The sequence below is a fragment of the Phallusia mammillata genome, chromosome 1 (genome assembly GCF_965637545.1).
Source record: "Phallusia mammillata chromosome 1, kaPhaMamm4.hap1.1, whole genome shotgun sequence".
NCBI classification, from domain to species: Eukaryota; Metazoa; Chordata; class Ascidiacea; order Phlebobranchia; family Ascidiidae; genus Phallusia; species Phallusia mammillata.
In genome coordinates, this window is record NC_137252.1 from 30,900,159 (window position 1) to 30,916,230 (window position 16,072).

A 16,072-nucleotide genomic window follows, 5' to 3' on the forward strand; every position below is an offset into this window, starting at 1 on the left:
ATAAAAATCAAATTAAAAAATTCATTTTTTGTTTTCGCCAATCTTTACGCATGAGTGATTTTATGTTTGCAACAAGTTCTGTTTAGACTTGAGTTTTTGTGTTAGTCGACGTCAAAAGTTTCTCGTTTCTGGTGTATAATAATATCGATTTCGTGTAAAAGCGTATCTGCGCTTGTATTTTTACTATTTGTAATGTAAGATTTGCGATGAGAGATGGCAAGTTACGACGAAGACCTAACAGCAAACGATTGGTATATTTCGCTCTGCGGCAAACATGAAGATTTATTCGCAAGGGCATCCAGTGAACGATGGATGGTAATTATTTTACAATTTCCTTACGGATTAGTTTTTTTGCTTAATATTCGACTTGTGCAGATTTGCATTCCAAGAAACGGGACATGGAAAGCTGGAATAGATGATGGCGATCTATTTACGCAAAAATATTTTGAGTCGCATATTCTGAAACCAGTGGTGGTTTATTCTAGTGACAAAGAGGAAGGAAATGTTGCTCAGAACAAGTACATGACATTTAATGGAAAGGTACAGACTGCAGTTTGGGAAATTCTTCACCCTGATAAATGATTGTTTTTATCACCTAGTAAAAAACTTTAAATAAAAAAAACTGCAGTAAGACAGGTTTTTTTTATAAACAAAACACATTTGGATATTGGTTCACTTTGGGTGTAGAATTGTGATTTAGGATGTATACAAGTCTTGCAACCACAAACCTAAAATATTTGTAATGTTTTTAGGAAGTTTCTATTGAAGGGTCAAAAATACTCTGTGGAAATGGTTTTAGTAACATGTTCCAAAAGCCGTCATATGACAGTCGAAGTGAAACACTGGACCTGCAAATCGAAAGCTGTCACTCATCGGAAATTCTATTTGAGGAGACATTTTTCAACCAAAACGATGAGAGTTATGTCGTTCTATGTATTTCACAGCCCTTGGAATCTGAGCTTGTCTTGCAGAAAAGTAATTAAATCCATTACTTCAGTTTAAGCATTGTTATTTTTACGCAGTGTCCTAATCATTACAGACACGTCCCAGACAAATAGTCTGTTACTTTCATCAAACTGGAGTGCCATAATATGACTACACTAGCTCATTTGACCAATGTCACTGCTTTGATAAGACCTAATTTGAAAGAGTAACTACTGAAAACTTGTTATGTATTTGTCTTCGCTGTTTAGCTTGATATACTACTTCTTTTTGAAGTAGAACGAACAGGTTGAATAAACTAAAATAAAGTTCATTAAGTGGTGTGCATCAGAAGAACTTTTTATGATCAGTTAATTTAGAGGCCCACAAACCTAATTTTTTTTTTTTTTTTAAGAAATAAGTTTTTAGACCTGGTTGATTTGCTTCCACCTATATGGACAAATTACATAACGAATGCATTTTATTCCAAATGTTTTAACAATCACTTTTCTGTTATCATGAGTGTTAATATCATATTTTTATCCAATTAGAAAATAGTGACATTGGTGATGATTCTGACTCAATGGAGCTTCAGCCACCTAAATCATTGTGGGACCAATATGGAACGTTTATTTGGGGCAAAGCCAGCAACGCAACGAGATGTCGGAATATAGTCAATGAGAAAATTACTCAGTTTAACAATGACCAAATGACACGGCCTTATTCCTACACCCAAATGGCCAAAAATGAAAAGGCAATGCTAAAAGAAGTGTCCAGCATGTCGGTAAGTGAATGGATGCCATGTTTTTTAAAACTAATATTGTGATGTATTTTCCAATCTTGTGGCAAATTGTGCATTGTTAAATTTGAATGGCAAACAGTAAAAATAATTGAAAAAATTTGAACAAATCCAATCTTTTGGACATCTTGTCAAAATAGTCAGACACAACTTGGAATTAATCAACCAGGTTTTCATCTCTTGATACTTGTTGTTAAGGATGGAATGTTGAAACTGTTAACATCTTGCTATCAGCTATTGCGAAAGGACTTTAAATTGGTAAGAGTTTTTCTGAGTTTTTGACATTAAATTGATGTAAATCTCATGCAATGTTTTTGCAGAAAAAGTTTTGTGATGTTCCTGCCCAAAATGAAGAGTTTCAAACAACGCTTGAGGTAAGAGCTAACATTTCTTTGTTTTAATCTTGTTTTTCTGTTTAAAGGACAAATGTGTGAAACAAGGGCAACCAAAAACCTAAATTGCTTTTAGAATTATGTTCAACATGACGTGCATGATTCAATAATGGGAAAATTGAGAGATCTTCTTTCTTTTCAGGTAACAGTAATCAAAATATAATTTTTTATTAAGCTTTATCATCATCACACAAAAGCAGCGCAAGCCATGAAGCCTCTTAACATGGAGCGAGCACTAAATTTAAAAAGTGGTTTCTGAAATTAATTGTACACCACACATTTCTTATGCAAGTTAACAGATTATGGCCATGGGTACAAAGCTACCAATTTGAAAAGAATATGAACCTGGTTGTGAAGTAAAAAAACACTGAGTAGCCCAATTTTACAAAGTTACTTTCTTGTACAAAACACATTGTCACAAATTCGCAGTGCTTCTTGTCATTGCATTTGAATTTCAGGACTTTCATTTCAACAAAATCACTAGGAATCTGCTTTCAATTGGACGTGTTGACCTGGAAATCCAAGAACAGTTTTGGTTTGTATATTTTCTCAAAACTATTGTTTTTAGGTTTATTATGGATCCCCTTCTATGAATGGGACACATATTGTTTTTGTCCGTATTTTTTTTCTTTTTTCTGTCTAATGCTGGTTTGTTAAACGCGTTTGGTCAAGAAAGAGTGCTCCAAATTTATTAAAATTTAGACGGATGTTACATATTAATCCAAATTTGATCCTCCTGAAGTTTGACTCCGAATGACCCAGCGGTTCACCCGCAGACCCCCAAAACGTAAAAAATTTAAAACGGCTGTACTGAATAAAGTACATCATCTAGGAGTTATGTGCTCTGTTGGTTGGTGCAATGTGATGTTTTCTAAAGAATTTTCTAACTTTTAACAGGATTTACCCATTTTTACCCCTTAAACCCCAAAATATTCGTTTCTGTTTAACGCTGGTTTGTCAAACGCGTTTGGTCAAGAAAGAGTGCTTTAAATTTATTCAAATTTACACAGATGTTAGCTATTGTTTAAAACCTGATCCTCCTAAAGTTTGACCCCAAATGACCCAGCGGTTCACCCACAAGCCCCCAAAACGTAAAGTTTTGAAAACGGCTGTACTGACTAAAGTACATGATCTAAGAGTTTCATGCTTTGTTGGTTGGTGCAATGTAAGGTATTCTAAATACTTTTCTAATTTTTTATTGGATTTACCCATTTTTTACCCCTTTAACCCCGAAATAATCGTCACCCCTTAAATCCCGAAATAATCTTTTTGGGTTTTAGGCCAGAAATACAAGCTCTAATGTGCTGAAATTTCAAACAATTGTTTGCAATAGTTTACTCGTTTAGTATTCAAAAATTTGCCTTAATCGGCCAAATAATGACTTTCACAGCCCATAGTTTGTGTACACTGTCAGTCAGACAGAAGTCCCAAGGGTCATTCAGTGGTTTACGATTAAAACGGTTTAGTGCAGAGCGGGAGGGACCAGCTTGACGTCCGGACAGATGTTTTAAGAGACAGTCTTTTCAGTGATTAGAAATCAACTGTTTTTGCGCAGCAATGCCATGTCGTTTTATAAGTTATCACTTGCACTTCCAGCGAACGTTTTACGCCTAAGACGTAATTTAAATTCGATAAAAGTGCTTCGGTTTTGTAAATGTCAAGCAAAACATTGTTGATCAACATAAAGGTGAAAAAATAAACATAATTTCTTTTTATAGCCGTGATAAATGGTATTTAAATTCTCGTTGTCAGCTTGGCCGCCGCATGACCACAGGTCACTAAAGGTCAACTTGTAGGTATTACAAACACAGTTAAGATAGAATTTTCGTCACAACGTAGCTTCATTATTTTTGACAAACCAATACTAAAATATAAAATTAGGCAAACCGGTATTGTTTTACACTAAGTCTGCTTGCTATTGAAAACGGTGTCAAAAGAGGTTACTAAAGGTCAGTGAGAGGTTACTAAAGCTCAATGGTAGTCGTTTTGCGAAACAAAGTTAAGTAAAAAACAATTTGTTATGTATACCTGTGCAGCAAATGGCTGTTTAATTTATAGTGTCTGTAATTAAGGCTTTGTAGGAAAATTTGTTTAAAACCCGACCTTGGACGACAATATCTGGGTCGAAGCAAGAGATTAAATTGAAGTATTTGTATCGTTTTTTAATGTTTTTGTAATTATATATATATGACAATAATAGTGCCAAAAGAATACGAACAATTTTTTTTTATTGTTGGGTTAATGCTTTCTAAAAATTTGTCCTTAAGAATCTAAAAATCACCGCAACATTTGTTTACCGTAAATCCGCACAAACACGCGTGTGGGGACCCATTAGTTTTTGTTTACAAAAACAATCATATGTGTAGATCAAATGATGTGTATAGTAAATTGGTAAATATCATATAGAATATATAAAATGGAAGTATATCAGAAAGCCACTCTTCTAGTTTCCAAAATGATTATGCATACTCACATAAAAAAAGTTTTTTTGAAATTGCATGCAATTTTTTCAACTATTTATTAATAATTAGTAGGCAACTGCTATGCTAGTCTGAACACCAAAGTAAAAAAAATAGTTCACTTAATTGATTCCACCTTAACCTTTTGTTATGTTTTAGGATTGGTGTTCCTAGAGCAAGAAGAGAGCTCTCACTTCTAAATCATTTCCACACTCCTAGTGAGAAACTGGCATGCATACAGAAAGCTGTCATGTTTCTATCACAGAAGAAACCATTTGCAAGTATGACACGCAAGCTTCACATGTTGAGTATCATAGAAGAGCATAGAAAACATTTTCCAAGTAACAAACTCAGTCAATGATTTTACATGGCATATATATGTCTATATTTCCAAATATATAACCAAACAATTTTTAAGTGGCTGTCTAAGCTATTTTCCCTCATGATCTGCTCCAGTTTGTTTTTTTAGTTCACTTTGTTGTGTTTTAATTACTTTTATTCATCTCTTAATATGTTTTATACTGACTGTGAATTTGTAAGAACTATTTATAGATTCCAGTTAGGCTATATATTTCATGTAAATTCATTGACTGATTCTGTAACATGTAAAATATTTTCCTTTCTCAGTTATTGTCATAAACAGTGTTCGTAAATGATCATGCTGTCTGTAAGAGAGTCTGATATGGCTCAGTATAATCACTCTTGTATTACTCTTGATAGCACTAACCATATGGTAAAAAAAGTGGCATGAAAAGAATTACTGCAAATTTTGCTTACCTGTTTAGACTGAAATTTATTGCACATGGAAATCAATTCATAATTTCATGCTTTACAGGTTCATCAGCAGCAGACCACATTCAGCAAGGTACGTTATTTACACTCTTTTGTTTGCACATAATATGCATCATTCTTTTTACGGTCAATAGTTGGTAGTTAGTTAAATGCATATCCGGACATCACACAAGCATATTTATAGCACTGAATTTGCTGCAAACTTTTTTATCATTTAAAGACTATGGCATTGCTCTAGCAATTTACCAATATATCCATCAGTAAACATATTCAGGTCTAGGTGTGGTGTGGTAATTTCATTGGATAGTAGTAATACTACATTAATTTCATACGTTTAGCTGGGTTTTAATATGATGTAATTACAATTCCATGGAAATGTATTTAACGGTAATCACTATGCGATTAAATTACCTGTGTTGAAATTACAGCAAACCAAGCTGTTAAAGGATTTGATTTAGGCTGGATTACCTTGGTATTAGATTAGGATTGTGTTTTTATACTCTGTAGAAGTGGCTGTCTTGTCCTCGGATGACCTTTTGCCTATTCTGGTTTATCTTGTCATCAAGTGTGACATTGCAAACTGGCTTGCTAATCTCTTTTATCTAAAGTTCTTTCAATTTAAGAAGACAGCTCAGGATAAATCAGGGTAAGCTAAGTAACTATAAACTGGGATTGTAAATAACTTGTAGTACATATCAAATAAGCAATCAGAAATATACCTATTTTGCCTCTTATCATGAAATCTTTTCATGAAAAACTTTTTTAACTAGTGCCTAAAGTAAATGCAATGTTAGGATTTTTAGGACATAAAAATATCAGTACTAAACACAGCACAGCTGAAACCAATAAAGTCTTTTAATTCTGTTAGCTTTGTATTATTTCCTGGGTATTATCATTATGTGCCTTTTTTCATGTGAAAGTTAAAATGGTAAAAAACACACATCAGAATTGTTTTTAAATTTTACTGGCCTACAAGCTTATTAAGGTTAAAAACTGCTGATTAAAATGAATCCTTGATTTTTATGCAGTTTTTATTTGGCAACGCTTGAAGCAGCCATTGAACATGTTAGACAAGGAAATGTGAATATTGAAGCTGCCAAGGTAATACATTTTTATGTGTTCTACAACTTGATATAGTTACAAAATTTATACCATTTTGTATTGCTTGCAGGTTTTGCAAAGACAAAATTCTACTGATGATGGAAAGCAATTAATGAGATTATTTATGGTACTGTAGCTTTTAGTTTTGACTTTGATTGCTTAAAGTTTGACGAATATAAGCAGAGTAACAAATATTTACAGTAGTTGCACTTTGTTTACCAAATGTTGTGCAAAAATATTTGCCACAATTAATCAGTAGCTAACTTCTTGGTTAGAACTGTTCTCCTACCATGTTGGCTGTAGCTTTGTTGCATTCGCATTTTTTTCTTTTGTTTAACTTTTAGGGTTAAAAATATCAGGGTTGAAAATATCATAATATGCTCCATAAATACTATTATAAAGAACGTTGTTTTTACAACAAACTAAAGTTTACACAATGAAATTATTAAGAACCATAGGAGTTACAACACTAAAATGAACATTTTAGGCAAAAAAACACAATACATACTCAACAAAACACACCATTAGTGGGGTCATTCATATGGTGTCCAGTGAAAAAATTAAATGGAACTAAATTCCACCTGCATGTTTTTGCAGTTAATACGGGATGGCGACAAGTCTGGTGTTCAGAGATTTCTTCGTCAAGCTGAATCACTGAGAAACCTTCATGAGCATGACAAATGCCATCCATTGTGTGAATGTGCAAAGTGCCTAAAACTTACTCAGGGGTGAGAAACTTTGCAACTGTGCTTAACTGATTTCCTGTTTTTTCCAATCACTTGACTTTACTAGGAACAATGGGCACGGGTTGAAGTCACAAGTTTCTGTAACTACAAGGGATGATAAGGGAAGGTGTGCTCTACATATAGCTGCAACCACAGGTATTTTTCACATGTAGATCATCTGTAATAGGTTTATACATACAAAAAAGTGTACATTTTAACTACAGGCCGAGAACATTTAGCTGTAAACATTGTCAATTTAGCTGTAAACATTGTCAAAATCAAAAGTGGCAGTGCTTGTTATGGGACCCCTTCCCTGAAGGGGACACATATTGTTTTTGTCTATATTTTTTTTCTTTATTTTTCCGTCTAAAGCGGATTTGTTCCCACGTTTTGGTCAAGAAAGAATGATTCAAACTTTTTCAAATTTACACACATTATAGATATATATTGGTCTAAAGATGGTCCATGTGAATTTTGACACCGTTTGAACCCTCGGTTCATCCACAGCCCCCCAAAACGTAACATTTTTAAAACGGCAATACTTGCTAAAGCAGATGATTCTGGAGTTTCATACTTTTTTGATTGGTACATTGCAGTGTATTAAGTATTTTGTAACTTGAAGTTGTATATATCCATTTTCACCCATTTACCCCCAAATATTTGTTTGTTTGTTCACATGTTAATGAGGTCAGAAATACAAGACTTAACCTGCTGAAATTTTAAACCCCAAATATGTTTTTACATGCTGTCTTTGCTGACGCAATGGGAGTGATTGACGATAAGCCTCTGCTTCACGCATGAACGCAGTTGTCACTTGACCATTTTCTCACTGGTTGGAATTAAGATGTTGCAATGTTAGTTATATTGCGCTGTAAACGTTAATGTAGGTCAACTTATTCGTGTTTCGAAACGCAGAGGGACAACGCAGCACAATTTGTTACACCTGTGTAATATGACTTCTCAAACTGAAAGCGTTAATAAAACTGTTTCAGAACAGGTTTTGGACATAAAAAGCCCAGCTAAGCAATCGTATTGCTGGTATGTAGAAACTTAACGGCGCCAGGGAATGCTATGTGCAGATTAAAAACCATAATTATATTCCACGTTAACAATCATTGTGTCCTAATTTTACTGTTACCAAATCGCATGTGCATATTTGTGGGGACCCATTAGATTATGCTTGCAGAAACAATTATGTTGCAAAGTGCCGGGAAAAAGATAGGGACCCAATGAAATGTAGGTGCCAAATATACATCCATTATAAATATAGTAAATGGTATATGTGATACATCGTTAAATATATGTAGTATATGTAAACTGGCAAAATATAGGAAAACCACTATTCTAGTTGCAGAGTGCGGTTTGTACCATCTGTCAAAAAGCTTTTGCTACTTATTTCCCGGAATTTGCCAAACATGCTCTGCTGAAAATGCTGTGATTGGCAACACCAGAGTAACGTCCTGTGCTGCATAAAATACCATACAGGATAAACTGTACTAGCGTTCATTGTGTAAACATGTAGTTTTGCACTTGCATGAAGCCCAAATGCACTAAACCGGAACATACTAAATAAAAAATGACACATTAAGTGGAATATGTAAATGATATTTCGTTTGCTTGTTATGGGTCCCCTTCCCTGAAGGGGACACATATTGATTTTACTCAAGTTTTTTTTTCTTCTCCCCAAAGTTTGTCCGACTCGTTTTTCCATCAAATGTTTGATGGATTTGGCTGAAATTTGCACAGATGGTAGATATAGTTATGTAGATGTGCATCCCACTTTGTTTTTGTTAATAACCCCAGTATTTACCCGGCTAGCCTCCTAAAATGAGTGTTTGTTACCCAAAGTTTGTCCGACTCATTTTTCTATCAAATGTTTGATGGATTTGTGTGAAATTTACACAGATGGTAGATATATTCATGTAGATGTGCATACCACTTTGTTTTTGTTTATAACCCCAATATTTACCCCGCTAGCCCCCTAAAATGGCTGAGTTTTTAAACAGTGTCAGAATTGGCTGAAATTTGAATAGCTTGTATAGTATGCCATTTATAGGTGTCGATTGTTGTGTTTAACCCTGTAGTCCTAACATTTATCCCACAAGCCCCTAAAGTGTAAAACGTATTTGTGTGTTACTGGGCACCACAAACGAAAGATTTCTGTTGCTCAATAGTGTTACAAGGGCAAGCAGTTGTATGTTACTCTTTTGTGACTTTTTGGATTGCTTGGTGAACGTTAGTTAGGGGGTTGTTAACAGCCCTATGACATCTGAAACATTAACGGTTGTCGCTCAAAACACCTCTAGTGGTCGAAATTTTAAACATTGGCGGATTGGGCTGAAATTTTGCAGTACTATTGATTGAGTCATTGAGATTTCATATTTTTTTAGTTTGAGTGTCTGACCCCATTAGTTACCCCACTAGTCCCCTACAATGGGTCAGTTTTTTAAACAGTGTCTGGATTGGATAAAATTTGGGGTAGTATGTGGACTATGCTATTTGTAGGTTTCAGTTGATGTGTTTTACCTTTAGCCCCAACATTTACTCAACTAGCCCCCTAAAATAAATGAACTTTTAAAAAACATTCTAATTATATGAAATTTTGCAAAGTTTATTAAACATACTCAAATGTTATGTTTTTACATAGTATTATTATTTAAGCCCAGTGCCGATCACTGCGTTTACCTTACAACACCAAACTTTCACATGGTTATCTCTTGAAATGCATTATCTACAACTTTGCATGTGTTAACTTTGCATAACTTTGCATGTGTCTGCTTGCAGAAACAACTAAGGTTATAAAAGATAGTGGATGGTATGGGACCCAATATAAAATAAGCATAGGAAATATATCAATGTTTTAAAATAGGTTATAGTGTATATGCAAGGGCAATATGTGCTAAGCCACCCTTCTAGTTTTATAATTTGTATTCCACATAGTATTATTATTTAAGCCCAGTGCCAAACACTGTGTTTTCCCTTGCAACACCCGACTTTCTCATGGTTATCTCTTGAATTGCATTATTTTCAACTTTGCATGTGTGGGGACCCATGAGTTTCTGCCTGCAGAAACGACTAAGGTTATAAAAGACGATGGCTAATATGGGACCCAATACAAAATCAGCATAGAAAATATATTAATGTTTTAAAATAGGTTAGTGTAAATGCAACGACAAAATGTGCTAAGCCACCCTTCTAGTTTTAAGTCTAAGTTAGCACATCTAGATGCAATGACGTTTTAAAATACTAAAATCCATATTATTTTCCAATTTTTCCATTGGGCATATTATCCTTTATCAAAGGGGGCTGTTTTATTGTAATGTGCCGCTGCACAGATTTTGGAACCTATGGTGTGATGTTTATGGCGTTCAATTGTTGTATTTTTTTCTGGTTGCACTTAGTAGTGGTTGTATATCCCATGTTTTATCATATCATATTTGCAACAGGAAAACATGAGTTAGTTGATGTTCTGGTGGAGTTTGGTGCAGATTTAAACGCCACAGATTATCACGGTTGTACTCCCTTGCACTCTGCTTCTGCTGAAGGTTCTCAAAGTGTCATGGTAGGTTGAGATGTTGCTCAAACAAAATTCGTTCCCCTATAGAGATGTATGGTAGCCAATTTATCAAACTCTTGTACCAGTTTTTGCTTTTACATCATGGTGCCAATGCCAACGCCGAAGATAACAACAATAATACGCCACTACATCTTGCCTGTCTTGGTGGTCACGAAGGGGTAAGTCAATGGTTTTATGATTCCTTTTTATTATTCTTACCCCTAGTAATAACCATTTGAATTTCATTTGCCCCCTTGATTTATAACGTCACACAAGATTGACGTCTCGCAACAATATAAGATAGTGTAATTGCTGCTAAATAACATTTTTTCCTTTAGGAGTAACCAGTAACCACCCACATGCTTAGAACCACTGGACTAAATTATAACAATCTTTTTGCACATTTATGTATAAGAAGCTCGAGGTTTTGTGTTTGTATACAGGCAGTATTTGTGTTAATTCATATTGTTTAATTGCAGTGTGTAAAGGCGCTGCTCTACTTTGATCCCATCTCTGTAATCGTGAAAATCAATCCAACGAATGATTGCGGAGACACACCACTTCATATCGCAGCAAAATGGGGATATGGTAAGCAAGGATCAATTTTGAGTTTCATAGAATGTGTTGTATAATATGAGGGTTTTTACAATTTGCTGGAGATGGAAATATGTATAAAATATGTCACCAAGGCACCTTTGTGTGCGACTGAGTAAAATTTAATAAATGTTGGTAAAATCCTTCAATGTTAAGCTTTATGTTCTCTTTTACTATAAATTACTTTATGTTCTCTAACATATTTGCTTAAACTTATAAAAACCCTCTACATATCAAACCTAAGACTGCTGCTGAAAACGACATGCATACAAAATATTTTGCAATTTGACACACATTGTTCAACTTAAATGAAAACTGAACAGACACCAAAGCTATATTTTTTAACGAAAAATAGATTTTTACGAACATTATTGTCTTGCTACAGTCAAAATTGTTCAAGCTCTGATGGAATACCAAGCCAACCCCAAACTCAAGAACAGGAAAAATCTAACACCGTTTGACGTCAGCCACAACAGTGACGTCACCAATACGTTACGTACCACTGAGCTTGACCTCAACGCTGTTTCCAGATATAGGGATCCTCCGAAAAAGGTTGGGTAGAGTGCTTTAAAAAGAAAATGTTTTTGACCCATTTAATTTTATTAAGTGATACCGATGATGCCACATGGGTGTAGTGTAGCATATACTGTGTTCACACCTATTGTTGACCGATTGTGAAGCACTGCTGATTCGTCAATTACTCTTGCAGAAAAATACACATATAAATAGTGATCGTCGAAATAGGATGCCCACTTTTCACGGGAAAACCCTGTAATAACACTACATGTTTGTACACTGTGTTTTTCAAAGATTTTTTTAATTAATTTTCAGAAATCCTTACATCGAAGTTTTACGCTTGCCACTGCGACGGTTTCTGCTGAACGCGAAGGAAAATCAAAATCGAAGACTAAACGGGGAAGCACTGATGATGGAGACAACACCGAAAAACAGGTTTGACCTATAATCCCACTGTTCACAGACCTAGGTGGTGCATCCATCACCTATCGTTTATTTTAGCGGTCGGCAACCTTTTTTGCTCTGCCGACCGTTTTTGAAACTAAAATTTTATCGCGGACCTGTCTTCAAAAACTACTAATATTTAGAAATAAAAAGGCTTAAATTAGTTAATCATCCCCTGGATACATAGGGAAAATGTTTCAAAGCATTTACACTGAAAATTATACGGCCCGGTAACGAACTCCTCGCGGACCGGTACCGGTCTGGGGGCCGGCGGTTGCCGACCACTGGTTATCTTAACCAGGGCTCTTCACGCTTTTTACTCCATCACACACTTTGAGGTTATTTTTTGAAAAAGAATTTTTGCCAACAATATATTTTGATGTGTTGTAAAAGTAAAAGATGTGCTGCATATCAATTTACAAAAAAATCTTTGGTTGTAATTTTTTTTAAACTGTGAGTGGCAGAGTTTATTGCATTGAACCATATTTGTGTTTTCTGAAAATGTCGCAAAGTATGCTGCCAGTATTAAAATTAATTATTTTTGTACCTTTCTGTCATTTAACAAAAACAAATAGTGTTGTAAAATAGTATCGATTTAACGACGGAAGATTGATTTTCTTGCAGGTTGAGAAGCTGTTGAGAGCAGTTCAAGACAATGACACCAACATGGTTTCATTCCTGTGCGGTTGGTCGGCCGCTGAAAATGCCCAGGATGGTAACACTGAAAAATGTCATCCGTTATGTCAGTGCAGTAAATGTAAACCTCCTCTATTGGTAAGTTGTGGCCGCTTCGTGTATGCCAAAAACGTTCACAAATTGAAATACTGACACATAAGTAGGAAAGAGTTTTAGTTGGCTTCCGGCGTTTTGTTAAAGAACTGTCATGTGGAATAATAACGTCATAATACGCTTTTGGCAACCAGGTATTTTTAGGAAAGTGCACTAAAAAAGTACATGGTCTCATTTTCCATTGCCAAGTTTGGAATAAAACTCCATTGAACCGAGCACAAAGCTTCTGTTCATATGCATTCTACAATCTTCGGGGTATTATGACGTATTTATGACGTCACAAATTCATTGACGGAACAGAAGACCGGTCACTTTATTTTCAATAAAACTATTTTTTGAGAGATTTTAGGTCTAAACAGTATACGTTGTCTGCTGCTAACTTATTGTTGCTTTTCTCTATCGTTTTTTTCTTCTTGAGTTAAAGGGTTTGCATAATACGCCGATAAACATAAATGATTTGCTTTATATTTGCCTTTCTTTGTGCGAAGGCCAGCACATTTCATTTACCGATCATCGAAGACAGGGTTGCTCAGTATCGAGGATTCTAGTGTCAAAATCCGCCCTGGACGTACCGCACACAAAGTTATTGTAGCGGCAAACCCTGATTTTAACCAACTGTTACTTATACCTAGGATACCGTACTGCATGCTAACATCACTGGCCCGGACGGTAACACACCACTGATGCTTGCATCCAAGTTGGGATATGTTGAAATGGTGGAGCTGCTGTTGGAGCATAATGCAAAAACTGACACAAAAATCAGGGTTAAAGGTCATACTCCGCTCCACTTTGCCTGTCAATACGACCATGTTGAGGTAAGTTAAAGTAACCAGTGCAAAAATGTAGTACTAATCCCGATAATGTGTGGTGGGATTCGCAACGTTGCTCCAAGACAGTGGTACTTTACCGGCGGAAAATTTTCCCACTTCTGTAAATGGGGAAATTTGTATCAGTGAATTGTACCTAAATTGTTGTTTAAAAGTTATTCGAATATCTCATAAATTTGAGTATTTAGTCACAAAGTAACTATTTTCAATCGTTTTTCAAATTATTTATAATATACGGTAAAAAAAACATCATCATATGAATAATAAGGGGGGAATTTGACATTGGTGATGAACTTTTGTGGGAAACTACAACAAAAAGGTTAAGAACCACTGCGATAAGGTGTTCTGTGTCTTATTAACAGAAAAAGCTTGTTTTCAATGATGAATAAAATCATAGTCATTAAATGGCATTCAAAACGCGTGTTTTTTATGAACAGATTGTGAAACTACTTCTTAAACACGGTGCATATTACGACATCCGTGACAGCGAGGGAAATACCCCGATATTTATGGCAGCAATGAACGGACATTGTGCATCAATCTCAGTCCTGTTAGAGGTAGGTTAGTCGACCGGTACAGAAGTTCACCCAGTAAATATCTTTCAGACGAATTTAAAAACATTGCAACATCATAATTACAAAACGTTAAATTTCTATTTTCTTCTAGTACGGGGCATCGGTTAACATTCGCAACCACAAAAGGGATTCCCCGTTGCATGAAGCAGTCAAATGGCGACATGGCGACACCGTGCGACTGCTTGTCGATAACGGGGCCAAGGTGTATTACAAGAACAACCTCAATAAAACTCCATGCGACTGGGCAGAAACGGTAAGTTCGCGACTTGCTTGGTTTACGGTAAGAAGGTACAATTACCATGGTCACGTGACAGAACGTTACATTTTGATTGGTTACCATGTATTGTGTGCTAGGAACCTGAAATTTTTGAAATCTTGACCAACGCCAAAAGCAGTCAGCCCCTAGAAGCTGCTGTTGAACACGTGACAACTGATTCATCCAATCGGAAAGCGCCGGATTCACTGTCACGTAAAAGCATCAGCCAATCGGAGGCTGACGAGGCCCTCGCCAATGAGTTGTACGACAAGTTCAACGACCTCACCCCTTCAACTCCACCACTGTATGAAGTCATATCCAAAGTGTCGTCAAACGATGGCGATGACGTCATTGAATCCGATATGCAGCCTGCTGTTTCGGAAAACTGCGTTGAAAATAAAGACACGTTAAAATTGTTTGAACAAGTTTCAGACAAACTCGAATCCACTGTGGTCGCTTGTGACGTTGCTAATACAAGTGTGACGTCACAAGAATGCGTGGAAACTAATGACGACGCCTCCATGACGCCTTGTGCGTCGGGTGTCGAAGCTAAGGTAAGTTACGTTACAGAAAGTGAGAACCAGGTCCTCGTATCCAAAGGCGATAAAATCCAGGATTCATGTGAAGTGGAAGATTCAAAGCCGCCTAACACCGACTCCTACTTTGAAATCACCTCCAAGCTGTGTTCTGATGTGCTCGATCAAATTGATGATGCCACAGCGAGCCAGGATGACGTCGACAAGGATTGTTGTGACACTGCTGGGAGCTCAGACGCATCATATTTGTGTTTAAATAATAAAGCCTGCTCTGACAATTCATAACGCTAGTTATGATGTATTAGATTGATTTTTTTGCAATAACAAACTCCCGTGTGTCTAAATTTCACTTAAAAACCATTTTTTTGTTTCTACCTGTCCGTTTGGGTGCTTTTTGTCTGATTTTAAGCTACCACGTGCAATACTGCGCCTTCCAGTGTATTTTTTGCCTGCGCAAACCTACAAGTTTCTGTAATTTATATTGCCCGTTTTGCTGTATTTTGATTTTGTTTTCAGCCTTCAGTTGCATTGCAATTAAATTATTTGCCCAGAAGTTGAAGATGATTTGGATCGAAGATAATCAAGCGAAGACACAACAGGCTTGTATGCTAACGTATAGATCTTGCGAAAGTGTTTCTTAGCTTTTTTATCTTTATCTTCGCATCAAAACGTTTGTTTCACCGTTCGTTCAGCGAAAAACAGCTGCAACAACCCAATTTCATGATTAACTTCTAAAAAATGGGCGACACTGCTGTTTTTTACTGCCCAGCAATCACACTGCCTCACAGTT

At 35.9% G+C, this 16,072-nt stretch overlaps 1 protein-coding gene across 2 annotated transcripts; it reads left to right on the top strand.

Moving 5' to 3' along the window:
* The first annotated feature begins 81 nt into the window (after positions 1-81).
* On the top strand, positions 82-15,835 carry LOC145216497 (ankyrin repeat domain-containing protein 27-like). 2 transcript variants are annotated; one of them, XM_080084506.1, is made up of 25 exons: positions 82-315; positions 376-540; positions 753-975; positions 1,473-1,705; positions 1,919-1,978; positions 2,041-2,094; positions 2,189-2,254; positions 2,571-2,647; positions 4,731-4,852; positions 5,407-5,436; positions 5,871-6,009; positions 6,392-6,464; positions 6,535-6,591; positions 7,062-7,192; positions 7,257-7,345; positions 10,636-10,751; positions 10,832-10,924; positions 11,225-11,333; positions 11,725-11,891; positions 12,171-12,290; positions 12,924-13,073; positions 13,721-13,903; positions 14,353-14,472; positions 14,582-14,743; positions 14,845-15,835. In XM_080084506.1, exons 1-25 carry the CDS (start codon positions 214-216, stop codon positions 15,565-15,567), a joined length of 3,564 nt encoding a protein of 1,187 aa, XP_079940632.1. In that variant the 5' UTR covers positions 82-213; the 3' UTR covers positions 15,568-15,835. The 2 variants fall into 2 exon arrangements, with proteins under 2 accessions (XP_079940632.1, XP_079940633.1); XM_080084507.1 differs by lacking the exon at positions 2,189-2,254.
* The last annotated feature ends 237 nt before the right edge of the window (positions 15,836-16,072 follow it).

Coding starts and splice junctions, on each gene's coding strand:
- LOC145216497 (XM_080084506.1), top strand. CDS start 214: ATGGCAAGTTACGACGAAGACCTAACAGCAAACGATTGGTATATTTCG. Junction 541..752: donor ACATGACATTTAATGGAAAG/GTACAGACTGCA, acceptor TAATGTTTTTAG/GAAGTTTCTATTGAAGGGTC. Junction 14,744..14,844: donor CATGCGACTGGGCAGAAACG/GTAAGTTCGCGA, acceptor ATTGTGTGCTAG/GAACCTGAAATTTTTGAAAT.